Source organism: Echinops telfairi, unplaced genomic scaffold (assembly GCF_000313985.2).
Source record: "Echinops telfairi isolate 266 unplaced genomic scaffold, ASM31398v2 ScPeMD7_7425;HRSCAF=8463, whole genome shotgun sequence".
NCBI classification, from domain to species: Eukaryota; Metazoa; Chordata; class Mammalia; order Afrosoricida; family Tenrecidae; genus Echinops; species Echinops telfairi.
Window position 1 is genome coordinate 8,694,730 of NW_022111325.1, and position 25,346 is coordinate 8,720,075.

At 52.2% G+C, this 25,346-nt stretch overlaps 3 protein-coding genes across 4 annotated transcripts in view; 1 reads left to right on the plus strand and 2 right to left on the minus strand.

Moving 5' to 3' along the window:
• Nucleotides 1-12,705, minus strand: part of NECTIN4 (nectin cell adhesion molecule 4) — a 25,170-nt gene extending 12,465 nt beyond the window's left edge. Inside the window, exons 1-2 of the mRNA XM_004716522.3 lie at nt 12,651-12,705; nt 4,643-4,734 (exon numbers count right to left, since the gene is read on the minus strand). Coding sequence (XP_004716579.1) covers nt 4,643-4,718 — 76 coding nt within the window. The 5' untranslated portion in view covers nt 4,719-4,734; nt 12,651-12,705. The remainder of the gene's footprint in view (nt 1-4,642; nt 4,735-12,650) is intronic.
• A 5,476-nt stretch (nt 12,706-18,181) lies between these two features.
• Nucleotides 18,182-20,367, plus strand: KLHDC9 (kelch domain containing 9). Of its 2 annotated transcripts, none has more exons than XM_004716524.2 (4): nt 18,182-18,859; nt 19,386-19,545; nt 19,633-19,831; nt 20,089-20,367. In XM_004716524.2, the coding sequence occupies exons 1-4, from the start codon at nt 18,333-18,335 to the stop codon at nt 20,253-20,255; spliced, it is 1,053 nt and encodes a 350-aa protein (XP_004716581.1). In that variant the 5' UTR covers nt 18,182-18,332; the 3' UTR covers nt 20,256-20,367. The 2 variants fall into 2 exon arrangements, with proteins under 2 accessions (XP_004716581.1, XP_045154432.1); XM_045298497.1 differs by having other exon boundaries at nt 19,633-19,865; nt 20,089-20,257.
• A 192-nt stretch (nt 20,368-20,559) lies between these two features.
• PFDN2 (prefoldin subunit 2) overlaps nt 20,560-25,346 on the minus strand; it is a 26,274-nt gene continuing 21,487 nt past the window's right edge. The window contains exons 2-4 of the mRNA XM_004716525.3: nt 21,807-21,895; nt 21,487-21,610; nt 20,560-20,858 (exon numbers count right to left, since the gene is read on the minus strand). Of these exons, the coding sequence (XP_004716582.1) occupies nt 20,682-20,858; nt 21,487-21,610; nt 21,807-21,895 (390 nt within the window). The 3' untranslated portion in view covers nt 20,560-20,681. The remainder of the gene's footprint in view (nt 20,859-21,486; nt 21,611-21,806; nt 21,896-25,346) is intronic.

Consider the following 25,346-nt stretch of genomic DNA (forward strand, 5'->3'; position numbering starts at 1 on the left):
GTTGCTGCACATATGGGTGCGCGTGGCTTCTCTCAGGAGAACACATGCTCTTGGCCGTGTGCGGAGAGAAGGACTGTGTGCTGGTGTCTCCTGGAACGCGTGCGCACACCGTTTCGAGCGGCGCTCGCACCGTCTGGGATCCTGGCGGGTGTTCCTGGCTCGCGGAACTCCGCACACATAGTAAATATTTTGATGTCGGTTTCCCTTGGCTTCGGCATGTCTCTGTCTGGGCTGCCCTGGTCAGTGGAGTGTGGCTCGGTGCCTTTGCCTGGAGGGCCGGCAGGCATCCCTCCCCACCTCACTTCGGGACTTGAGGGCAGTCATCTCGGGCCCCAGGTGGAGGTACCCAGAGATGAGGTCACTGCCCCTCCAGGTGATGGGAAATTGTCATCGAGGGCTCCCCAACAGAACAAAACAAAGGCTCTCTCTGCCCTTGCCCTTCAGGTTCCTGCAAGAGGTTTCCCACTCTTGCCCACCCCCACCCCCCTCATCAGCCACTCCCCTGGGCCCCCCAGCACTCTGGCCCCCCAAGGAGGCCTCTCCCTGGGAATCTCTCAGGGCCTCTGCTGCTGCCACCACCAGAAAAACCAGCTCCAGATCCAGGCCTGGGGTGAGGGTTGTCTGGTGTGGGTTGGGTGGGAGGGGGGATTCTGCCTGGAGCTAGGGGGAGGGGTCCACCCTGTCTAGGGTCTTGTCCTGCTGTTAACTCTTCCCGCCCTTCATGCTGAGAGTGTGCAGGGAGTCGGAGGTCACGGAGGGCATGGGATGGGAGCAGTGCCGTCCTGTGGGAGGACAGGGTCAGCCCAGCATCCTCCCCCCTTAACCTTGACCTTGAAGTGCTAAGGAGCCTTGAAAGCCAGGGTTTCTCCCCCTGCCTTCACCCATCCTTACTTACCCGCCATTGTTCTAAGCCCCCCAGCTTAGTGAGAGCTTCCCAACCTGGGCAAAGCGCCCACCAGCAGATTTCTGCCTGGGGAGGGGGGCCATACCAATCACAAAGGGAAAACAGAACAATGGGGGAGGACAGGCCTGAGGCAGCCCCGGCTCTGGCCCAGACACAACTCCCAGCACAGATAAGTCCCCTAAACCCCCCCGGAGCCAGAGTCTGAGCTGGGCTGAGTCACCACAACAGCAACACTGTGGGTGGGAGAACCAGAATTCACCTTCTCCCAACCTCCTGAGATCCTACCACCACGACCAGCACTCCTCCGTCCTGCAGCATCCCCCACCACCACACACACACACACACACACACACTCTGTGGCCAGTTCATTCCCACCCCAAATCACAGCCTGAATCCAGCTCTCAGGACACAGCCAGGTTTGGGGGCAAAAGGCTCACTCACAGGACCATGAAAGCCAGAGGCTTCCTGAGCCATGGAGAGTGACCGCCACCTCCACAGCTTCCTCCAGCTCTGCACGCCCCTCCTAGCTGAGAACCTGGTCAACATCCAGACCCGACCTCAGCTCCCCCAACCCATGGAACCGCCTGGACATTCTCTCCTCAGTGGGCTTGCTCCCCACATATCTGACCGCATTCACCGTGCCTGCAGAGCCCAGATCTTGCAACGGTGATTGAGAAGATGGGACACAGATTCTACTAGGAGCCCCTTGCCTCCAGCCCTGTGGCTGGGGACCCCTTTCTCTTGCCCCCTGAAGTCCCAGGGTGGGACCAAGGTCACTGGGGCCAGAGGGCTTCCCTGGGATTCTCCCAGTCCTTCCCACCTTGGGCATTGATGGTAGCCTCCCTTTCTGGCTTCCTTGGGTTGGGGTAATTCCTACAGGAAAGGGCTTGCCCCCCTCTATAAACAGGAGTAGAAAAGCATCGACAGGGCCCCTCCCTTTCTAGGAAATGAACCTGTCAGAAAGCTGATCCTAATGCTCCTAGGCAGAGCGTAGAATCCAGAACCCCTTGTTCTCTGATGAACCAAGGACCAAGACCCCAGTGAAGGGGCATCTCATTGATTTAGGCCCCATGGCCCTAGGGCAGGAGATGGGGGAGGGAAAGGGGCGGAGACCTCACCTGAAAACTCATCCCATTAAGAAGAGACAAAGAGCCCTGGTGTGAGGCACCTCCCAAGCCTGGGCTCCTCTCCCTGTCAGGGGTGGGGCAGGGCCCTGGGGCTCAGAGCTCCTAATGGCCCAGAAGTTGGGGTGGGGGGTAGGGGGAGATTCCAAATTGAGCCAGGAAAACTACCCAAGGAGCCCCTTGGGTACAGAGCTATCCTCTCTCCCCACTGGGAGATGGTGCCAGGACCCCCTTCTTTCTCCATAGCCATAAACCATCCTTTCTCGAGCCCTAGCACCCCGATTCAGCCAGGAGCCAGACAACCACCGAGCCACAGAATGGCAAAGCTGGAAAGCCAACAGCCCTTGTGTAGGTCTCCCGAAGCCTCCTTTCATGTTTGCCCAAGGCTATCTAGCAGACTGACCCCAGAAATGGGGCCCGACCCCAGGACTCCTGAGTTCTGGTTTCTCAGAGGCACAGACCCCCCAGCTGCCTGGGGACCACTGCAGAGGTCCCCACACCCAGAGGAACCAGAATGGGGGCAGAGGGAGGGACCGTTTAAGTGAGACCGTCCGGTGCTCTAGTTCACAAACAGGTCGAAGCCGACGCCCTCAGACATGCGCACCTCCAGCTCTGTGACGCTTAGGACAGCACAGCAGAGAGCATGCTCTCCAGGCCCAGCGTCCTGGGGCAGGCCTGGAGCCAGGCTACCTCCCTCCCTGCCCACAGCCCCTCAGTCAGGGAGTGGATGAGTTCTAGGCAGGTCCCAAATAAAAAGGCAGTTCTCTCTCCCCTTCCCTGGGTTTCTCTGAGAAGGAATCGCTCAGTGTGTGGTAGACGCTGTCTCTTCTTCGCAATAGCCCGGCCAGCATCTAGCACCCCGCCACACCCAGTGTGCGCTCCATCGTGCCAGTCCTTAATGAAGCCTGACCGTGCTGCTGACACTGAGTGTCAGCCCACGGGTGTCACTTTCCTGTCAATTTCCTCGGACATTCCCACCTGTAGAAAAAGGGGGTTGGGGTGGTGATCTCCTTGATCCCTTCCAAGTCTGGAGGCACCGTGGCTCCATTCTATAGGAGTGGGATCCCTGGCCCCGGGAGCTGGGCCCACCACAACCAGCCCCCACCTCTTGGCCCATATAAGGGAGAAGGGATGTCTAGAAGGTGGGAACAAAGACATTGGGGTGGAGGAGTTTGGAGTACAGTACGCTCTGATTGGAGGCTGGATCAGAGGCCAGGCTCTCCTCTGGGGAGGTAGGGTGGGCAGCAGAAGAGGTGGGAGTGGCTGGGAGCCACTGCAAGGCCCTGGGGATAACTGAGGTTTCCTTGCAGTAGGCTGAGCCAGGCATCCCCCCATCCCACCCAGACAGTAACCACCCTGTCTCCCCAGCTAGAGGAGAAAGCTCTCTCAGTTACTCATTACCCTGCCAACAGCCCAGAGGACGCCACAGTGGTCTCAGTGAGCACGCACTCACGCACGGGAACACATACGGCCCCCACCACCACCACACTCACGCTAATTCAGTCCTAGCACCTATCTTTGCTAGATATACATTAGGAGCCCTGGTGGTGCCACGGTTAAAGCGATGGACCACCAATCCAAAGGTTGGCAATTCAACCCCAGCACCTGCTGCATGGGCACACTGTAAAAATGCACACGCTTGGAACCCCGACGGGGCATTTCTGCTCTATTCTATAGAGTCACTATGAGTCAGGATCTCCTTGCTGGCAGTAAGTGTGTTTGTTTGTAGTGGGGAGATGGTGTCAAAGAGAACAAAAGGTCCCTAGTAGTTACCCGGCCCTAGACCCCTCCCCAAACTCCCTGCCATGGAGTTGATTCTGACTCACAGCCACCCTATGGGACAGGGTAGAACTGCCCCCCCACCCGCACTCTGTGGGTTTCCAAAACTATAACTCTTTACAGGAGCAGCTAGCCTCATCTTTCTCCTGAGAAGCAGCTGGCAGTTTCAAACTGCTGACCTTGCAGTTAGCAGCCCAACATGTAACCACCATTCCACCATGGCTCCCCACTAGGCCACCTACTCACCTCAATAACCCCCTCATTACCACCCTAATAGCATGCCTAGGGATAGGGGACAACCGCTCCAAGCCAGTGCCTTAGTCCTGATGTCCTTCTAGACCATCAGGCTGAGGGGAGACGGGGATAGAATTGCCCCGTCTGTCTATTCTCTGGGCATCTTACTTCTTACACCCCATGACTACCGAGGCCAGCTCAGCCCTGAGTCAGCACAGTGCCAGTCAGCTCCTCTCAAGCCCAGGGTCCGGCTGAGGGAACTGCTAGGAAACCGTGGGGTGAACAAGGTCCCCCCTAGTCCCATTTCCCTGCCCACCTGTTCTGGACCACCATATCTTCTCCCCCAAAGGTAGGCCAGGCCTAGGCAAGAGGTAGGGATCCCAGATGCAGCAGCTGCCCTGGCAGGGGGTGGAAGGGGGCAAGTAAGGGGCATGAAAGAGCCACACTGGCAGGTGGCGGTGGAAGAGAGAGATTGGCTCCCCAGCTCAGAGTCAAAGGAAAGAGAACATGTGCGTGTGTGCCTGTGCGTCTGTGCGGTTGTGCTGAGGGTGCTCTAAGTTGGGCTCCAAGCAAGAATCCTGATGGCCCAGGCAGTCCTTACCTGTTAGCGATGCCAGGAGCAGCAGCAGCAGCCAGGCCTCAGGCCCCCACATCTCGGCTCCCAGGGACAGGGGCATTGGTTGAAAGGCAGACCTGCCAAGCGATTGTGAAGTTCCACCGAGTTCTCCCTGGGAGCCGCCTCTAGAGTTGGAGAGGGCACCGGCAGGCAGGACGGCACGGAGTCCCAGGCACTGACCCACCCGCCTGTCCCACTGGGGTCTCCACTAGGGGACCCAGCCCTGTTCTACCCACCCAGCCGTGGCTACCCCCAAGAAGCCGTGATCGGGAGCTCCGAGATCCCCCAGAGCTGCTTCCCACGCCGTGGCCAACAACGCCGGCAGAAACCTGGGAACCTGCTCAGCAGGTCAGAACAGGTGCGTCTCGGGGGCTGGGCCTGGCAGGGAGACTCAGCAGCCACCGCCCCCACGGCCTGGGCGAGCTAATGGGCGCCAGGTAGGGAGGAGGGAGGAAAGGACCTGGGGGGCGGGGGGGATCCTTTCCTAGGCTAGGGCTTTACCTGAGAATGATTAGAAGGGGCTGAGAAGGGAGAGGCCAGGCCTGGGGAGAGGCCCAGGGTGGCTCAAAGAGGAGGCACCAGGCCAGGATGAACAGGGCAAGGTCCTTGTGGGCGGAAAGGAAGCCTGGCATCCCACACTCCAGCCAGCCCCGCTGACTCCTGGGGGCCTTGTCCCCAAGCTCCTGGAGGGTCCCAGCTTTGGAGCTCAAGCAGGGAAGCCCAGAACCCAGGAGAGTCCTAGGAGTACTGGCCCATCCCATAGCCTTCAGATGAGAAGACAGAGGCCCCGAGAGGGGAAGGGACTTGGTCTGAGGACACACAACCAGGAGCGCAGACACCTGTTCTTAAAGCAGGGAGCTTAAGTAACCCGCCTGACCCCAACCCCATGCAGGAGAAGCCAAGGGACTTATCAAGGAATTAGCCCCACAAGGAATGCCTGGCTTCCTAGCTGGGCCTCTGTCCACCATCCCACTTCTGGGTCTGCAAAGTACAGCAGCATCACCCCAGTGGGAAAGGAGATGAGGCTTCAATTTCTTTTCCATCACCTCCATAGCCAGTTTATCCCAGTCTCTGGACAAGGGCCACATGCCTGGCATTTGCAAGGACTGTCTGGATTCTGGGATAAGCATTGAACTGCTCATCAAAAGGGTAGCGTTCAAACTCACCAGTGGCTGTACAGGAGAAAGATTTCTCCTGTAAAGATTGACAGTGTGTGAAACCCTATGGGGGGGAAAGGGCACGGGTGGGGGTGGGGTGGGGCACTGTCCTACTCTGTCCCAGAGGGTCACCATGAGTTAGACTGGACTCCTTAGCACTGGGTATATACTCGTACCAGTATGTTTATTAGACCATGTATGTTCATTTTGGACACATAAACTGTGCCCAACAAATTACACAAAATCTTACCAGCCTGGAATAGTCAGGAAGTAACTCCGAACCCACTGATACCTCTGTGAAGGGGAGGGGCAAACCATGTTGAACAGACTTGAGCTCTTTAATGCCATTGAGTTGACTCACAGGGAACCTATAAGACAGAGCAGAACTTCCCCTGTGGGCTTCTGAAACCGTAACTCTTTCCAGGAGCAGAAAGACTCTTCTTTCCCCTGAGGAGTGGCTAGTGGTTTCAAACTGCAGACCTTGCAGTTTGCAGCCCAACTTCGAACCCACTGTGCCACAGGGTTCCCTTACTGACTTGGACTAGAAAGTATACATGGAGAGAAAAGCATGGGAGAAGGAGGAAGGGGGAGGGGGGGAAAAGTCTGTCTGCAAAGAGGCAGGAGGAGGGAATCATAAACAATCAGCTGGGAGGGGCACTCCCTCTAGAATATTTCCCACCACCAACTCCACCTGCAGAAACCTGCTTGATCTTCCAAGGTTAGCCTCAAATGCCACCTCTTCCATGAAGCCTTCTCAGTTCCTCCCACCCTCTTCTGTTCTTCCTCAGCCTTCGCTAGTCCCTTTATTATAGCTTGTGCACTCATAATTTGTGCAATCTTATCTCCTTAACTAAATTGTAAGCTTCAATTCAAGAAACATTGATTGAGGCCTGCTGTGTGCCAGGGATTCGATAACTGTGCTAAAATGGAGGGGCAGGATGAGAACCAGAGTTTGTGACCTCTTGGAAAGCAGGGCTGGGCTCATTTGTGCATCCCCAGGCACTAAGTGGGGACAGTCGTGCCGAGAGTGTGGGCTTCTGGATGAAGGAATGGCAGTATGAAAAATGGTGAGGTAGGGTCAGTGAAGCAAAGACCCTGAGTTACTATCCTGAACATGGGCTGTGCCCCTGACTTTGATTCTGTCCTTGGACAATGGCCCCTGTCTTAGTAGGGACCATGGAGGTGACCTCTTCTTTGGGGGCTGTATCAAGCAGGTCAGGTAGTGGCTCCAAGGGCCAGGCTGGGTGCCCAAACTGCCTCATTTCCCTCCACTTCTGCCTCGGTGGGCCCCCTTCTCCCCTTCAGGACTCTGCTCACACCTGTGCCAGGGAAGGCACCCCGCCCCGATGCTGCTTTGAGATCCACTGAGGCAGGGGTGGGGTAGGGCCGGGGGGAGTGGGAGGGGGAGCATCCTGTGTTATAATTATAATTATTACACCTTGGATCCTATCGCACGGCTCTAGAGGAGCTCCTTTCCTTCCCACGGATTCCCCCCTCCCGGTGAATTAGAGCCAAGGAACCACAGGAGAAACTGAGGGGGGGGGGGGGTGTAGGAAGCATTTTGATCGCAAGGTAAGTATCTGGTTCCTATACCTCCTTGAGCCTTTTCAGTGCCTCACCTCCCTGTAGTGCTGCCACTGTGTCTCTTAACCCCTGGCTGGGGCCACTCAGGCAGGTACCCTCAACGCTAGCCACCTGGGACTTCTGAGAGGAGGAGTTCACATAGTTTACAGGTATGCGCAGGTCACAGTCAACAGCAGAAGCAGCCTAGACGTGGTGGTGAGGACCTTGCTGGCCCACGAGAGCCACACAGGGCTCTTCCCCTCACCTCCCCATCCTCTCCCTCCAAGTCCCTCTGCCCACTGGCTCCCCCAGTCCTGTGTATCTCACAGGGTCAGGCTCGTGGGGAATATGCCCGCATGCTAAGGGCTTTCCTCCCCTCTGTTAGGGGGAAACCTCAAAACTCACTTAAACTGGCTGCCCCCGAGTTGATTCCTACTCACAGTTGGCCTTCGGGACAGGGGCCAACCGTCCCTGTGCATTTCTGAGGCTATAACTCTTTACAGGAGTAGAAAGCCTCACCTTTTTGTCAAGGAGCAGTTGGTGGCTTCAAACTGCTGACCTTGCAGTTAGCAGTCCAGTGCCCAACCCACTACCCACTACACTACCAGGGATGACGTCCAGGCAGGGGCTAGCCAAGGCTAGAGCTGGGAGAAAATACGCAGCGGTTTCCAAAAGTTCATGGAAACGTGGAATTAAAAGATCATGGGATTTTTCCACACGCATGTGGAAGACGCTCGAAGCCGGTGCCTGGTTTCCCAGATTCTGTTCTTTCGTTCCTCACTGTATCCATTCCCTTCATGCCTCACTACCTACCCTCTTCCCGCCCGCATGCTGGTCTCTAAGAAAGGGAACGATTCCAGCCAAGGTGCTGTGTCCCGCATGTGCGCCTGTGTGCGTGGTGCCCTGCGTGCACACCTGCTCACGTACGTGCGTTCACCAGACATTTCCTGAGCACCACTCTGTGCTCGGCTCTCGGGAAGCGGGGTCCCTGCCTGGCCTCCGCTGGAGAGAGACACAAACAGCTGTCACACTGTCACCATCCGGGCCCCTACGTGTCTGTGTGCGAGTGCGAGCCTGTGTCCGAGCATCCGCTCAGAGCCTCGGCCCCTTCGCCACGGCAGGCTGCACACTCGGCCAAACCGGTCGGAGTGGGTTGTGCTGAAATTTTTGTTTGTGTCGATGGGCCTCGGTGGTGAGTCAGGGAGGGACTGGGATGGGTGGGGTGGGGTGGGGGAGAAGAAGAGTGAGAGTGAGGGTCAGATTGAGGGGTGGGGGCGGGTTGGGGAGGAGGAGGGCGTGGGGAAGGTGGGAAGGGTGGAGGGGGCGTGGTCAGGCAGATGAATTCGGGTTGGAGTGGATGAGAGAGGACGCCAGCGAGCAGCACTAAGGCTGTTTGTCTGCAGCGAGGTCCCAGGTCAGAGAAGAGTCAAAGGCGGGCAAGCAGACCCTTGGGCTATGGGAGAGCCTCGGGTGGATCATCGATCCAGGTGGAATTGGTTGAAAGCGTGGGTGTGGACACTGCAGGATCTGCACAGCTCGGTCCTGCGTGTGCTGTTGTTCCTGGTGTGCCTGCTGACTGGTTTTTGCAGTTTGAACCCGAGGGCTGGCTGATGTTGTGCTGGGAGAGGATGGACACGGGGCTTCTCTCTGTCCTCCAGGACTGAGGCCATTTCAGCGGGATTGTCATCGTCACTCGTCCTGCTCCTTGCTGTGAGACAGCCCTTCCCACCAGCTCCCCAGCCCCTTGGAGGATGGAGGGATGGAGAGAATCCTCCACTCAGAAACAGCAACTCCCGAAGCCTTTCCTGCATCGGAAGACACCCTGAAGTCGGAGTGTCACTGGGCCCAATGTTAGCCTGGTGGCATCCTGTTTGCCAAGGACTTCCATCTAAATGCTGCCATGTGCCGCTTCGATTTGCCTGCCCTGCCAGTCCCAGATCCCCAGCCCCAGACTTTGATGGCATTCACACTTCCTGGGTGCCTAACCATCTCCCTCAGAGCTCAGGGGGCTGGATCTGCTTGTTCCTCAAGGACCTAAAGCCAGAGTGAACCACGCAGGGGACGAGGCAGCTGGGTCAGCCACATTGAGCCCCAAATCCAAGCAGCCCCTCCCCTTGTTCCCACCCCTTGGACTCCCCACGTCTGTGAACGTGCTATCATGACACCAGGATTCTCTGCCATCAAGTCGATTCCAACTCACAGTGACCCCATGTTACTGAGTAGAAATGCCCCCTTTGGGTTTCTAAGATTGTAAATCTTCAGGGGAGCAGAAAGCCTCAGGGGGCAGAGGGTGAGTTCTAACTGCTAAGCTTCCTGTTAGCAGGCCAATGCGCAATCCATTCTGCTACCAAGTCTCCTTAGGCCGAGAAGCAGATACCTTTATTTTCTGACCTTGTGTTCTGGACACCCTGGCACTTTTAGGGCGCTCTTGGGAAAGGTCCAGGCTAGTCCAGAGGCAGTGATCCCTGGTTGAGGCACAATCTAAGCCCCCGGGTGCTAACCTTTGGGTGGATGGTACTAACCCACGCAGAGAAACAGCGGGGCACAGACAAGAAAAGAAACCTACTTCCCAAAGGTCACAACCTTGAAAAATGATATTCTACTTTGAGACCTATGGGGTGACTATGATGGCGCTGGTTGAGTTTGCTTTAGTGCAGAACCAACACGGGACTCTCCATTCTACCAGGCGGTGACAGTATAAGCTGCAGATACAACAACAAGGAGGCAAGAGCAATGGTTGGGTGGGGTCCTGAGAAAGAGGAGGAAGACTGGATATAGTGGGGATGCTGGGCTGTGCTCCCCAGCATCGCGCTCATTCCCACCGAGCCAGGGCTGTCTCTCTGAGAGCCTACCTGCTCAGGAAGCTGGAGGCCTGTCCGAAGGGGTGGCCTATCCAGCAGAGCCTGCATCCCCAAGGCATCTTCAGATGACAGTCAGTGAGTCACCCACCGTGACTCCAGCCTCCAAGCTTGGATGTGGAGGGTGAGTCCTCCCCAAACTGAAGAGCCACTTCTTGGCATTCAGCCCAAGCTCCTACCACTGCTCAACCCTGCTTCCCTGAGGGAGAGCCTCCTGAGGCTCAACAGTTGAGCGTTGGGCTTGGGACGATGGGACTATCGGTCAAGAGAGAGACCATGGGGTCCAGGGCATGGGAGCTACCAGCAGACAGGGATGGGAGGTCCTGAGGGGAGAGGGCAAGGGCTAAAGGGCTCCTAAGGGAATGGCTGAAGAAGCTAGAAGACATTAGAGGAAAGAGGCAGAGGGAAGTGGGGACTGGGGGGAAGGGATCAGAAGCTGGGGACACCTGTAATTTGAGGACGGGTTTCCTATTAAGGTTCATTAGCATGATCTTCCTTCTACATGGCCCATGAGTGTTCATCCAGCCACCTGTGAGCCCCGATGGTCTTTCTCTTTTTACCAGGACCCCAAATCTACCTCCAACCAGGAGCCTCACCCTTGGTTGCCATCACCAGGGCTCAGCAGGCAGGTGTCATTGCCCTGGTGTGAGGCAGGATGGCCGCTGTGGAGGGGCCCTTGTTCCAGGGGCCCAGGCACTACCTCTGTCCAGTTCTGAAAGCAGTAACCAGATCTCCCAGTTCCAAGGGCAGTGTAGCTGGTTTCCTGTCTTTCTCTCTTTCCTTCCTTCCTTCCACCTCCACTTCCCTTATCCTTGGCTTCTTTTCTGTGTCCTCTACAATATGGACTTTGGTACAGACTGACCAGGGGAAGTAGGAGTCCTGGGCTATTCCTCTTGTTGGATCTAAGGTTCAGGGCAGCAAGATACTTCCAAGGCCAGCTGAAGCCAACTAGTTGTTTTTGGGGGTTTCCCCCCAGATGTTTTATGAAGATTTATTTGTTAGTTATATTAAAATCTTATTCCATGGGTATCCATCCAGGTAGCTTTCAGCAGGAACTGGCATGGTTGATTACAAATCCTTTAGTTCTCCAAATATGAAGTCTTAGAGTCTATCCTTTTTTTGAGAACTCATTTCCATCCGCTACAGCAAAAACCCGAGTCTTCACATCTTTTAGAGCACCCCAATGTGCACCTAAGGGAAAAAAGTTCTAAGATAAATAGCTGAATCCCCCAAACCAATTCATTTTCTCCATTAAAATGCCATCTCAGGGTTCTTGGCTTTGCTGTCATGGCCCCCGGAGGTTTAGAACAAGTCTTGCACCCCCTGTTGGGCCCAGGAGGCAGTGGGGGCTGGAAGACTTTGAGATGAGGATGGAGGAAGTGAAGTACAGGGATGTGGGAGCAGCCTGTGGTGGTAGTCCAATAGGCCAGGCCCCGACTCCCTTCCCAGCATCTTCCACTAGACTCTTCAAGGTGTACTTCACGCCTTCCTTACAGAGGCCCCCAGTAACTGCCTCCACCCTCTTAAGCCTCAATTTCTCCTTCAATCCTGCTAAAGAAGGAAAGTTCGGGCTCACGGTATAGGGCAAGAGTCCCTCACTGATTAGGATTAGCAAGTTCATGAGCTCTAAGGAAAGGGTAGGGTTACAAAGACTGGAGTTTAGCCTTCCCTCTCAAACCTGCCTCCCTCCATGGGTCCAAGTCTCCATGCCCTGAGGTTTTCGGCGGGGAAATCCCTACTCCCTGAAAAGGCCTCACAGGTTGAAGCCCCCTCAGGCCCTCCTCAACGGTCAATATACTGTGGTGGCGAACGGGTTTCCTAATCAATTACACAGTGATTGTGCCAGGCACTGCAAACGGGTTCCCTTAATGAATACACTGTGATGGTGCCAGGTACCGCAAACGGGTTCCCTAATTTTCACAGACAGCCAGAGGGAAGCCTGCCACTCCTAGAGAGCTCGAGGGCTCCTCGAAGGACACTTCCATGGCTGGCTCTGCTCGGCAATCTATTTATAGAGAGAAAGGGGCAAAAACAAACAAGTAAACAAAAAAAGAAACAAGAAGAAAAAGAGAACCGTGAGACAGGAGGCAGGGCTAAGGGCAGTGTGAAACAGATGGGAACATAGAAACAGAGCGACAGGGAGAGAGCGAGAAACTAGATATAAGTGTTCAGCCAAGGAAAGCATTCAAAAGGACAAAGAGGCTGAGACAAAATCTGAAACGGACGCAGAAAGACCTGAAGAGCCATTTCTGGATGCCACTTGCCCGCCCTGGGATCACTCAAGCACTTTCTTCTGTTCCTTCACACCCAACATTGCCGGGTCCCTCAACCAGTCAAGTGCTGCCCCCTTCGCTCCATCATTCTCGAACTCACCCGGTTCCCACTCCCAACCCCAGTCCCTGCTCACAGTCTCACCTTTCTCTCAACCTCTGCTGACATCTCTGAGGGGCTCTCAAGGCCCGGTCTCTTGCAATCTCCCTTCCTGCTTGTCCATGTCCTGATTCTGGCTGAGCAGAAAGCTGAGAGGAAGGAGCCAGAAATGGAATCAGGAAGGCATGGGGCCAGAACAAATAGTGGGAGGAATGTAAACAGTCAGAGGACAACAGAAGACGAGCCAAAGAGAAGGGCAACATAGCCTGGGACTGAAGGCAGAGAGGGTTACGGAGTCTTTGGGGTTTTTTTTAGTGAGATTGGATAGAGATAACATCTCATTCCATATTTCAGTCACGTCAAGCAGAATTGGACATTCTGTTTTCACATGGACTCCTGGACATCGTCTCCCTTTTACCTCCGCCCCCCCCCGCCCCCCCCACTGTATGCCCCTGGCCCCAGCCCCTTATTCTACTTGCTGGCCCTAGAGGCTCACCAATCCTGGGTTTCATATACCAAAAAACGGAAAAGCAGAGAAAGCTTCAAGAGGGTACCCTCCATTGACATAACACCTCTGAGATATACTCTGCTATAAACAAACAGAAACCAAACAACAAAAATATATTGTGGAGAAGGAGGGAGGTCAGCGCAGAGATCCCAAACCCATCTTTCTCCAGAGGCTTATTTCTTCGGTAATTCCACAAATGAATCCTGGACTCCCACTGTCAGCCATCACCTCTGACACCAGATTCTCACAATTTAGGCTCTGAGACGGATCCCTCCTTCGACTTCGGATGATATGGATTCCAATCCTTCGGTGACTGATGACAGTGTGTTCCTTCCATGTGGACTTAGATGCCATCTCTCTTAGATGGCTGCTTGTTTGGAGGCAAGCCTTTAAGACCCCAGACGCTATTTTATCTGTTGGCCGGGCACCACCTAGATGCTTCACCACATTTTGCTCTAGCACCCGTACCCTCTGTGTTCCCTTCCTGAGGGTGAGTATCGAGCAGGGCCATGATGTAAGAATGCATTGTTCTTAAGTTGGAGCTAGAATTTAGTACGAGCCCAAAATTACATAAGTCTTGCGAGTTTGACTACGACCCTGGGTTGACTTTCTTTGGGCAGTGAACAATGCAGAGACCCAGAGAGGCCTCTAGAGCCAGAAGATAGAGTTGAGGGCAAGAGAGATGGTTTATGGGCAAGGAGGCACAGATTTGGGGCTAGGACAGCCATCCAAGCCTGGAAAGCTTGCTGGAAGTCACCAAGTGAGACAAACCAACGTATTGAATTATGAGGCATTCACTTTGCTCTTCCCCACCCCTGCTCCCACCCAGCGGCTCTCCCTGGAGACTGTTAGCAGATGGGAGCAGATACAGAGAACCAAGAGCCCTGGCTGCCCTTCTCGCTCCTTGCCTTTCGAACTCTTCTCTCAGCTCCACTTTTCCCTATATCTTAAAGTCCTCTTTCAATTATTGCATCATATTTTTATATGAAGGGACTGTCAACACTTTGTGGAAAATGGAATTAAAAGAATTGAAAGTTTCAACCCAGATCCCCTGCAGTAGGAACCATGAGTGGCATCCCTTGGGGGTTGAAGTCTGAATCAAAGGACACTGTCAGACAGCCTGACACTGCGGTGATTATCTTCAGAAGTTGCGCGCAGTATTCTGGCAGAAGTTTATTACTTTTGATAAAAAATATCTCTGTAGTTAATTGTAGAAACAATTTTCAATAATCCCAGTTTACATGGATGGATATCCACAGGCTAAAACTCACTGCTGACGTAGGTGCTCCTGTCAGCGCTGTCATAGCGCCCAGTTACAGTGGTGCTTCAAGCACGTGCTTTCGTCTGCACGTGCCAGACACATAAGCTGCTGTCTCTGTCAGTGCCGGTGTTTTCATAGGCCCCAGTATTGTCAAATGTCCTAGCTAGGGTTCGGCCTTGCAGTCAGACAGAGATTATTGTAAACTTAGAACATATGTTACTTGGCCAGTTGACCTCCCTTTAACCCAACCTGAATTTGCTCTAGGTGCAAATACTCCCTTGTTTCATGACAGAAATTTTTCCTCTGGCTTTTAACATATTGTTGGTGATCTTTTCTCTCTTACTGTTTTTATTTTTATCTTTATGTTATCATCATCATTATTCTCTTCTTTGTGTTTCATTAGGCTTATTGTTTTTTATTGTTTCTGTTAGGTTTCCCAGTTTATGAAGCACAGGAGGAGTGGATGCAGAGACACTAACTGATAAAATGGTTGATCGGGAAGGGGTGTGTGTGAGGTGAATTGGGGAGCAAACAATGAATGCGGGAAAGGCGAGGGAGCTTTATAACTGATTGTGATAGTGTATATACTACTTTATTAGGGATTTAGCTATGGAAGTGTGCGATATGTGAATATTATATCACAAAAGCTACTGAAAGAAAAGGACCCAAACTTGACCTGTGGTGACCTATGGCTACCATGGGTGGAGGAGGCAGGGTTGTTGCTTAGGGGCATTGAGTTTACGTTAATGGTGGTGGAGTGATTTAGCAAAGGGGATTGACACTGACTGTCCAACATGAAGAATACGGCACTCAGTTATACACGAAGAGGAAGGTGTTGCATTGGAGAATGTCTTGTTGTATATATATTTTTGCCATGATTAGGAATAAGAACAGTAACATGAATAACAATGAGCAGAAGGAAGAAGAAAAGGTTCTAAAATTGATTGTGATAATTGTACAACTCTTCCTGATCTGATTGAACTATTCAATTGCATGATATGTGAAGTGCCAGTAAAACTGTTTTTAAAAATGCCTAGTGTTTCAACTACAATCGTGGGGTAATTAGTGCTTGTGAACTTATGTCAGTAACATTTTTGAGAGTGAAGGAATCATTAAAGGGAAAAGAGAAAAAGAAAATTAAAGGATTCTAATTAGTTACTAATACTGTTAGAAAGATTTTACAAAACAATGATTAGTATTCATATAATTTAAGAACTATTGCATTTAAGAAACTTACAACTAAAACTTAAAAAAGAAACATAACTTTATCACATCTTATTATTAAAATGGATAAAATAAACCTCCTCCTGTACCAGACCATATGAGGGATCTTTAAAAAGTTCATGAAATAACAGAAAGAAAAGATCAGGGCATTTTCCCACCAATTATTTGACACTCCCTTAAAAGGTCCAATACAAGAGGAGGCTCATGGAGGGTGGGTGGGGTGGCAGGTAACCTCGAACCTAGTGAAGCCACTGAAGAATACAAATGCAGATTGACTCATTTTCTTTCTCTCCTCCTCCTTGACCACCAGCTTCACTTCTTTTCTGTCTTCAGTATTAACCAGGGCAAGTAGGAGTCATGGGCAAAGCCTCCCCTGCATCTAGAATAAGGGAGGCCACGGATAGAAGCTTCTAGCTTTTCGGCGGAACGGGAGGTGGTGCTAGACAGGAGCAGGTACAGCCAAGAAGTGTATGGAGTGCAGGCTCCATACCCCAGTGAGATTGCTATCGCTGAGGACACTCGGCCAGAGTGGAGGCTGGGAGGAGAGGAAAAATAAAGCTGGGAGAGGAGCTGGGAAGGGCCCTGGAGTGGGGAGTTCCCTTTTCTATACAAGAGAGGGGAAAAATGAGAGGCTGGCAGAAGAGTCAAAGACTTAAGCAAAAAACAAGAGCCTAAAATGGGAATCTAGGCCAATAAGGTTTAAGCAAAAGGGCCCCACCCCCAGGCAGCTCCTCTCCTAAATCCTAGGAGTATGACAGATCTGAATCCAGCTGTTGGGAAGCCAGCCAGTCAGTTGCCTTAGGGAGAGGACTGGCTTTCAGATGTCAGTGGCGGTGAGGCTAGTGATATTTACCGCGATCTGAGAAAACTGAGGATCCTGCCAGGCAGATTTGCAGACAACAAAAATAAGGTTGGGTGGGTTATTGTTGGGTCTCAGCTTTAAGGTACAGGTGAAGAACAGCTCCCGATAACCTCCCAGCCTTGCTCACCCCACCTTCCTGCCCACCTCCTCCAAGGACCAAGAGTTGGGATCTAAAGTCCACTGACATCAAGTCAATTCCAATTCAGAGTGACCCTACAGCACAGAGTGGAACTGCTTCTTATGGCTTTCTGAGACTGAATCTTCAGAGCAGACAGCCTCATCTTTCTCCCATAGAGCAGCTGGTGGGATTTGAACCACTGACCTTGTGGTTAGTAGCCCAACACCTACTCCACAGCACTACCAGGGCCCCTTAGAATTGAGATCTGGAGAAAAAAAAAGCCCTGCTGTGGTATCAGATCCCTGGGTTACATGCCCACTGCCGCCTGGTCCCTCTCTACAGCCTCCCTCTGTCTGAGGATGATGGAGACAAGATGCTGTGTAGACCCCAAAGGCAAAAGTCATCACAGGCACTTTGTAGCTCAGCCAGAGGTCCCGCAGGTCCTGTCCCCACTCGGCCCCAATTCTGCTGGGAGTAGAAATCCCCCTTTTCCCCCTGCAGCTGAAACTAGGCAGTTTGAATGTGGGTCGTTTCATTCTTTATGGGGTCCTAGAGTGAGAGTTAGAGACAGCTCTGGAACCTGACTTACCTAAAAAGGAAGAGATCAGGGAGGAGCAGGAATCTGTTTTTCTCACTCTTCCTCCCACCTCACCCCAATCCTGCTTCTAAGGATGGGCCACTTCTAGCTGGGGATCTTATCAGGAGAAACTCCCTGCCCTTAATCCAGTTCCAACTCCCTCAGTACCTCAGTTTCCTTGTGCTGCATGAACGTGATGAGGCAAGATGAAATAAGAAAGGACTCTCAAGACTCCTTTCTGCTTCGAAGAAGCTCTGAAGCTCTTCTGCCATCGGTAGGGCTTTTATACATTAAGGTGAGTGAACAACTTTGCGTCAATGACCCTGTTTGGTAGTTTGAGAAGTTCTACCAGTGGGCATCTAGAGTTTGTTGACTTGTACAAATAACATGGCTCTGTGTTCCTCACCTTGTACTTGTTTTTTTCACTGCACTTGCTCATCTTCAAAACAACGTTTAAAACAAAAATATTTAAAAGCTTAAAGTAAAACAAATGGAGTTTGTCTTGCTCGTGTCACCGCCCCCACCACCCCCTACACACACACACACACACACACACACACACACACACACACACACACACACGCTAAAGTTGTATCCTGAGACTGGGTTCTGCTACCCTCTAGTGGTGGCAGGTGAAAGAACAATCCCACAGCGCGTCAGCAGAAAGCTCGGGAGATCTAGAGAAATGGTCACTTTGAGCTAGGACTGGAACCCGAGCCTCTGACTACAAGGCCAGTGTGCTCAGCCGGCTTCCCCTGACTTTCGCTTCTCCTTCGAAGCTAGCTCATCTCTGAAAAGGTCTGTCCCAGTTAGAAACCTCACAAACCCAAAAGGACAGTCCCTGTTTGCTTCCCGTCCGCCCTCGATGTGCCCTGTTTTTCTAAGGTTAACAATCTTTCGGGATAGTTGACCTAGTCCAGCTTCCGTCGCTATAGCGACCGGACTGAACGCGTTCCGGCAGCTACCCAGGTCTCCTGTCTCCATGGTAGCCAGTGCTTTGCGACCTTCCGTTTGCAGCGGTCGCAAGGCGGCGGGGCAGTGGTTGCTGGGCCACCGATGGTGTAGGGAAATTGGGCATCTGTGGAGGGGCGCTTTCCAGGGGAACCCACACGAGGCGAGGAGCTTGGATCGCTTTTAGGAGCACTGACTCTGCAGCCCTCCTCCCTACCCAGGGCCCATGGCGGTGGCAGTGCCCCCTGGGGGTGCGGGGGGCTCCGGCTGGGCCTGGCGGCCGGTGGCGCGGGACGCGCTTCTGGCGCGGGCATTCTGCTCCTGCTCGGAACTGCGGGGCCGGTTCTACCTGGTGGGGGGCCTCCTGGACGGAGGCGCCAAGGAGCCCAGCAGCGATACGGTGGCCTTCGATCCTGCTAGGGGCCAGGCCGTCAGGGTGGAAGCCCAGGGCGGCCTGAGGCGCAGCCACCACGACGCGGCGCCGGTGGGCGGGCGCTGGCTCTGCGTGGTGGGCGGCTGGGACGGGTCGCGGCGGCTGGCAGCAGTGGTCGCCCTGGACACCGAGCGTGGAATGTGGGAGGCGTGGACCGCGGCCCCTGGCAACTGCCCGCCTGCGGGCCTCAGTAGTCACACCTGCACCCGCCTCTCCGACCGGGAACTTCGGGTGGCTGGCCGGGAGGGTGGCACTCGTACACAGCGCCGCTATGGAAGCATCTTCACGCTAAAGCTGGACCTTGGCGCCCGCACCTATTGGTATGACACCCCCTGACCCCAACCCAGCACCCTTCCTTATCCACCATGTGGGAAAGGCAGAACTCTGGCCTGGTGTTACCTTCCCACTCCTCCGTCCTGGTCCTGCTACACGGACTGACCCAGCATGCATCCTTCTGATCCTCGGACACTAGACGCTAAGGTATGACACATGCCTGTGTGCCACTTGAAAGAGTCGGCACTGTGCAGTTTCCATTCACCCCAGGCCTCCCTCCAACTCAGTAGACATCCAGAACTTACCAGGGCAGAAGGGGTACCTGCCTTCTGGGCACAAGCTCAAGGGGTATCAAACAAGGCCTAGAATGGGATGCTGAGGTACCACAACTATGAATTGTGCCTGGCAGAGACGGATGCCTAAGTGGGGTAGTCATTTTCCTCTTGAGATGGGGTGGGCAATTTAGAGATCGCTCTGCTACTCATCACACTTGCTGTACCCCTGGATGAGACAAAGGCAGGGCTTACATTTTCAGCAAACCCCACTCAGGCCTGAATTTCTGCATTTCCACAGCTACAAGGAAGAAGGCTGCCACACAACCTCACGCTCAGGTCACTGTGCTGCCTTGCTCCCAACTGCTGGGGCCCACCCAGGTCACCAGTTATTGCTCTTTGGGGGCTGCAACTCGGCTGATGCAGAAGTAGCTGGGCAATGGAGTTATGGGAAGATTACGGTATTATCTACTCACATCCCTATTAGGGCACAAGGGGGCTAAAACGGTAATCCCAAAATTCCTTCAGACACTCCTTTCTCCCCCAAGGAAGACCCACCTGTTGCCCCCCATTTGATGGAACAGCTTGCAAGGCTTGTGAGCACCGGACAGGGGTCCTGGCAGGGGCCCCGGGGACTACGACATCACTCGTGTTCTGTAGTGGGGCCCTTTGCTGTGCTGTTTGGTGGAGAAACTCTGACCAGAGCCAGGGACACCATCTGCAATGACCTCTACATCTATGATGCTCGTGAGCCAGCCTTCTCCTGGTTGAGGGAGAGCAGGTGGGAAGGGAAGAGAACCTGAAGGCTGCAGAAAGACGGGATGGAGTGATGGGGTGGGGAGGAGGATTAGTAGGCAAGATGCATCTAGTATTACACATTTGAAGAGGAGCACCAATCATGGGAGGAGAAAAATAATGGAAATGCGTTAGGTCTCGGTAAGAGCCCCACGGGTATCTAAGCGGTCCTGCCTCCTAACTGCCCTCTGCCCCTCCCTACTCAACAGGCAAGTCTCCTCCTCTGTGGTTCCACTTCCCCTGTGCCGACCGGGGACTGAAACGCGTGGGTCATCGGACCTGCCTTTGGAATGATCATCTGTACCTGGTGGGGGGTTTTGGTGAGGATGGCAAGACAGCGAGTCCACAGGTTTGCGTCTTGGACTTCTTCGTCTAAGGAATGGCGGCCAGACACCGCCGAAGCCTCGGGTTTGTTGGAAACCCATAAAGTATAACCAGAGCTATTTGTCTCATTCCAAATGCTTATTAAAGTTCACTCTTAGAGTCAACATGTATCTCCAGATCTTTGGGTGGAGGGTAAATAAGTAAATGTATCATTGTGTGTGAGGGAAAGGACAAAGTATGGGTCTTACTGCGCTGATACTGTGAGCCATTAAACCTGGTAGAAACATCAGAACCTCGGTCCCCTGCATCATTCAACCAATACATACTAATTCTGTGTGAAAGCTTCAGGCTCAAGCTAAGCATTTTGACCAAAACATTTAATTAACAAAAAAATATTACAAGAGCAGAGCAAACAATAACAACAATAAAGAGCAATGAGAAGTGGGCGTCAGGGTAGAAAAGCTGCAAAGGCCTTGCCCTAGGAGACCAACACTCCGGCTGAGCTGGCCTTAGCCCCCGCTCCTTCCGAGTTTTCCTTGGCAGCTGGCTTCTCATCTTCTCCCATTAGACGGATATTGTGCTTTTCCCGGAATTCATTCAGTTCCTTTCCCTTTGCCTGAAGCTGCTGTGTCAGTGTCTCAATGATCTTCTGAATCTAGAGGGTGAGAGAGGGGGTTATGTAAGGATTGCAGGACCCCTTCTCCCACCTGGTATGAACAACACCTTTAACAAGCTACTACTAACACACCGCGACCACTGAGATGGGTCCTTTCTCAAACACAGTGGTTTACAAACTTCAGCGTACATTAGAATCACCTGGGCGGCTGCTTTTGAAACACACTCCTTCCTGGGGCCCATCACACTGCTACATTTTAAATTAGTCTGCCAGGTGATTTTGATGCAGGTATCCACGGACCAAGGAGCCTGATGGCACAATGCTTAAGTGTTCAGCTACTAAAGAGGTGGCTGGGGCTTCAAAACCACCCCCTGCTCCATGGGGGAAGGATGCGGCAGTCTGCTTCCAGGAAGATTCGTTTTACTCTTACAGGCTTGCTGAGTCAGAAGCGACTTGACAAGAGTGGGTTGGGTTTGGGGGTATCCACCCCACTTACCGAGGTCACAGAGCCCATGAAAAGAGCCAGATGACCAGCAACTCTTCTTGTCCAAGGAAGTGCGAGGCTCTTTGTGTTGTCTTCAACTTGAGTTCCTCCGCCATATTCCCTGCCCCCTCCCCCTTCTTCCTCACCTTTTTGTTGCCGGGCTTACTCTGGCTCCCTGCTCACCTGCTCCTTGTTGTTCTCTAGGGCGGGCAGCACCTCTTTGACAGTCCGCTCCACCAGCACCCCTCCGACCATGCGGTAGCACTTGCGGGTTTCATCAACCTCCTTCAGTGTATCGATCACAAGGCTGGGGTTGGACAAGACAGGACCTGAGAATTCAGTCCTACTGGACTGCAACCCTCCCTTACAAAATGGCCGTCTATAAACGCTCCCACTAGGGGGCTTTAAAAGCTCATGGGAAAACGCCGCTACCTTTCATTTCCTTGTTTACATGAACTTACTGAAGCCCCCTCACACTGTTTACTTCCCCCCAACTTTCTCACCTGTGCTCATTCAGCTCCATCTCCAACTCAGCTGCTTTGGACGCCAGGCCTCGTTGTTCCTGCCGCAGGCGGTTAAAGCCAGCTATTACCTACCACAGAGAGAAGGGACGATGAGAAGGGCAGAGACAGAGCACACAGGGCAGCAAGCTTTACAAAGGTGCAGAAAGGGCAAGGGCTAGGACCCAGCCTTGCAATTCCTAACTTAAGTAGATCTGGAATGCCGTTCACCAAACACTTGCCGAGTGCGGAGGAATCCAGCGGTAGGCAGGCCCTCGCTCCCACAACACTGTGTGTGACTTTTCAAAAATCACCTGTTTGAGTCTGCCCAGCATAACTCCCATTGGTGAACAGCTCTTCCTTAACTCTGAGGGGCGACTAATCACCCAGAACCCTTAACCACAGGATTTTCATTTGGGAGAGACACAAACCAGTTCAAAAACAGCTGGAGCTGAAACACCAAGGGTCGCACAGAGATGATCCTCTATGCCTAATCCTCTATGCCTTCTTGAACTTTGTGTGCCTTTCTTTTAACTGTGCTCAACTACTATCATCCTTCAAGAGTACTCACTACAGATGAGTATAAAGACTGATGCATAAAGAGAGAAACAACTCTGAAGTTGGCCAAAGGCATTTTCTATGGCCTACAATTCTTAACGAGCCTTAGTGAAGGCTCCCTGAGAGTGTATGCCTTCAGGAAACCTGAGCATGGGCAATCTGGAAGGGCATGCAAGCGGCACAAGAAATGACATGTAAGCTCGGGAGTATGACTACCAGCTCATACATACTTCCCCAGAAGCTGCACCCACACTCACCGCCATCGAGATGACTGACTCAGAGTGACCCCAGAGAGAACTGCCCCTGTGGGGTTCTGAGGCTAAATCTTTACAGGAGTGAAAAGCCTCATTTCATCTGCATAGCAGCTGCTGGTTTTGAACTGCTAACCTTGCAGTCAGCAGTCCGATGTGCAACCGACAGCATCACCAGAGCACCTCAGAAGCTGCACAAAGAATAAAAACTGTGAAAGCCAGATTGGGTATTAGCAACACCACCACCCTCACTTCCAGTATGGGCTCTGATAACTGTGTTTGGCAGACACGTCACTCACGTGTAAAGTAAGAGGACATAATGAAATAAAACGAGGGAGGTTTTTTTTTTAAAAAAAGGAACAGAAAAACTTGGAACTTGCAACAAAAGGCCAGATTTCAAATTCTATCTCTGCCACTATTGGCACCATGTTCTTGGAGAGAGATTTAAGCCTAGGATTCTCAACCCTGGCTACATTTTAGAAGTACCCAAGGAGCATTTAAAAACATGAATAGGGGAATCATTACCAAATCACTAAGGATGATACTCAGGCCTTGGTGTTTATGTTTTAAAAAGATCTCCACAAAATTCTAATGTGCGAACGTGTGGAATAACCTCTCTGCGCCTTGTTTTTCTCACTGTGAACACAGAATGAAACCTCCTCCATCGGGGCTGTTGTAGCAAGCGAACCACTGAGCGTGGCGCAGCTCCGGGCGAAGTAAAGGGTGTTAAAGCACTGGCATTACTCTTATGGCTTTCTCTGGAAACTGAGAAGTGCCTCTTGGTGCCTTTGGTTAGTCGAGGACAGCAGAGCTGCCAGCCATTCAAACCCACTGCCAAATCTCCCCTTCAGTCTTGTGCACTAAAGAGTTAACTTTATCCAAAGGGAGGTTTGGCCTTGGTCCCTGATTCCTAAGAAGAGAGCATCAAAACTCCCTGGCACTTCAAGTGACTGCAATATCTTCGTTATTCATGGAAGGCCCCTCTGGACCACACCTGACAGTTTATGCTAAGGACTCACTCAAGTTGGCCTTGGCAGAAAGAAACCGTGCGTTCAGAGGGTTGGAACTTGGCACTACCACCTCCAGCAAGAGAAGCGGGACTGGAGGTTGCGTTCCATGACACAGCCAACGATCGTGCCCAGAGTAGCCTTGGTCAACCTGCACACCGATGCTCCAGGGAACTGCCCTGTACTGTCTGTCTCACATCGACTGGCCGAGAGGGGGAAGCAGACCTGGGAATTATGGAAGGTTTGCTTTTGGGACTCTTCCCAAACTTCCACTCTGTGTGTCTCTCTCTCTCTCTCTGACTGGCTTTGATTTGTATTCTTTTGTACTCTAATAAAACTACATTTTAAAGATTTGCTCTGGAGTTTTGTGTGAATTACTGAACTAGAGAAAGTAGTCAAAGTATTGACTACTTTGACAAAGTATTTGAGGGGATCTTTGGTCTTGCAAAATTCCATCAATGGGTCTCCGGCTTCATCTCTATCACCAAGGCCATAGCTTCAACTACTACTCCTTCCTCTGTGTTCCCAACCTTTGCACTCCCACTATCATTAATTAACTATGCATCTTGATTACACATTTGATCAGTTTCAGATTGAAGACATTCTTCAATTTCTTCATTACTAGCTTTAGTGGTTAGTGTATAGGAGTTGTATTGATTGGATTTCCTTGAAAGCGGATATTAACTCATCACAGATAGCACTGCACTTCAAGATAGATCTTGAAATGTCCTTTCCTGATTTTAAGGTCTTCTGGTATTAGTGTTCAATGCATCAAATCAGTTCATGAGATGCTCTCAAAATTCGGGTTGAGACAGGCTCAAGGTCATATTTTGGATCTCCTGGACTTGTTTTTATTTTCTTTAGCTTCAATCTGAATATGTGCAATTGATGGCCTCTTCCAGTCAGCCCCTGGCTTGGTTTTAGCTGCTGATATTGAGCTTCCCCATCATCTCTGAGGACTAAGGTGCACCTGGCCCCAGCCATAGCACTGAAAGTTGGACACGAAATAAGGAGGACCAAAGAAGAACTGATGCATCTGAACTTTAGTGTTGGTGAAGGCTACTGAAAGAACCAGACTGCCAAAGGAACAAACAGCTCTGTGTTGGAAGAAGTATAACCTGACGCTCTTTAGAGGCAAGGATGCAAGGCTTTGTCTCACATACTGTGGGCATGTTATCAGCAAAGACCAGTCCCTGGAGATGAGCATCATGGGGCAGTGATAAAGAGGATGACCACCAAAAAGGGATTGACATCGTGGCTGCCACAATGGACTCAAACATAAGAACAAGTGTGAGGGTAGCGCAGGACAGAGCGATGTTTCATGCTGTTGTACAGAGGGTCACTATGAGTCGGAACCGACTGGGTGGCATTCACCCACCACCACCAAAGTCCACAGGTACATGTATACATGAGTACTTGTGTATACCTCACTGCATATATACTCATATGTAAAGCCAACATGGCAGCAACCATCTGCCCTTTTCTACATTTATAAGGTGGAAGGCGAATCATTATCAACATCAACACCTCAGGCTGGCTTCTGGGATGGAAGTCAAATATATCTCCTTTTGGAAATCTTTTTACCAATTTTGACATTAGCCCACCCTCCCACAGAACACACTAGCTTCTTTGCTGGGTTCAATAATTCAATACAATGGCCACACAGAACCCACAGACTATGCTCGTGTGTGTGTGTGTGTGTGTGTGTGTGTGTGTGTGTGTGTGTG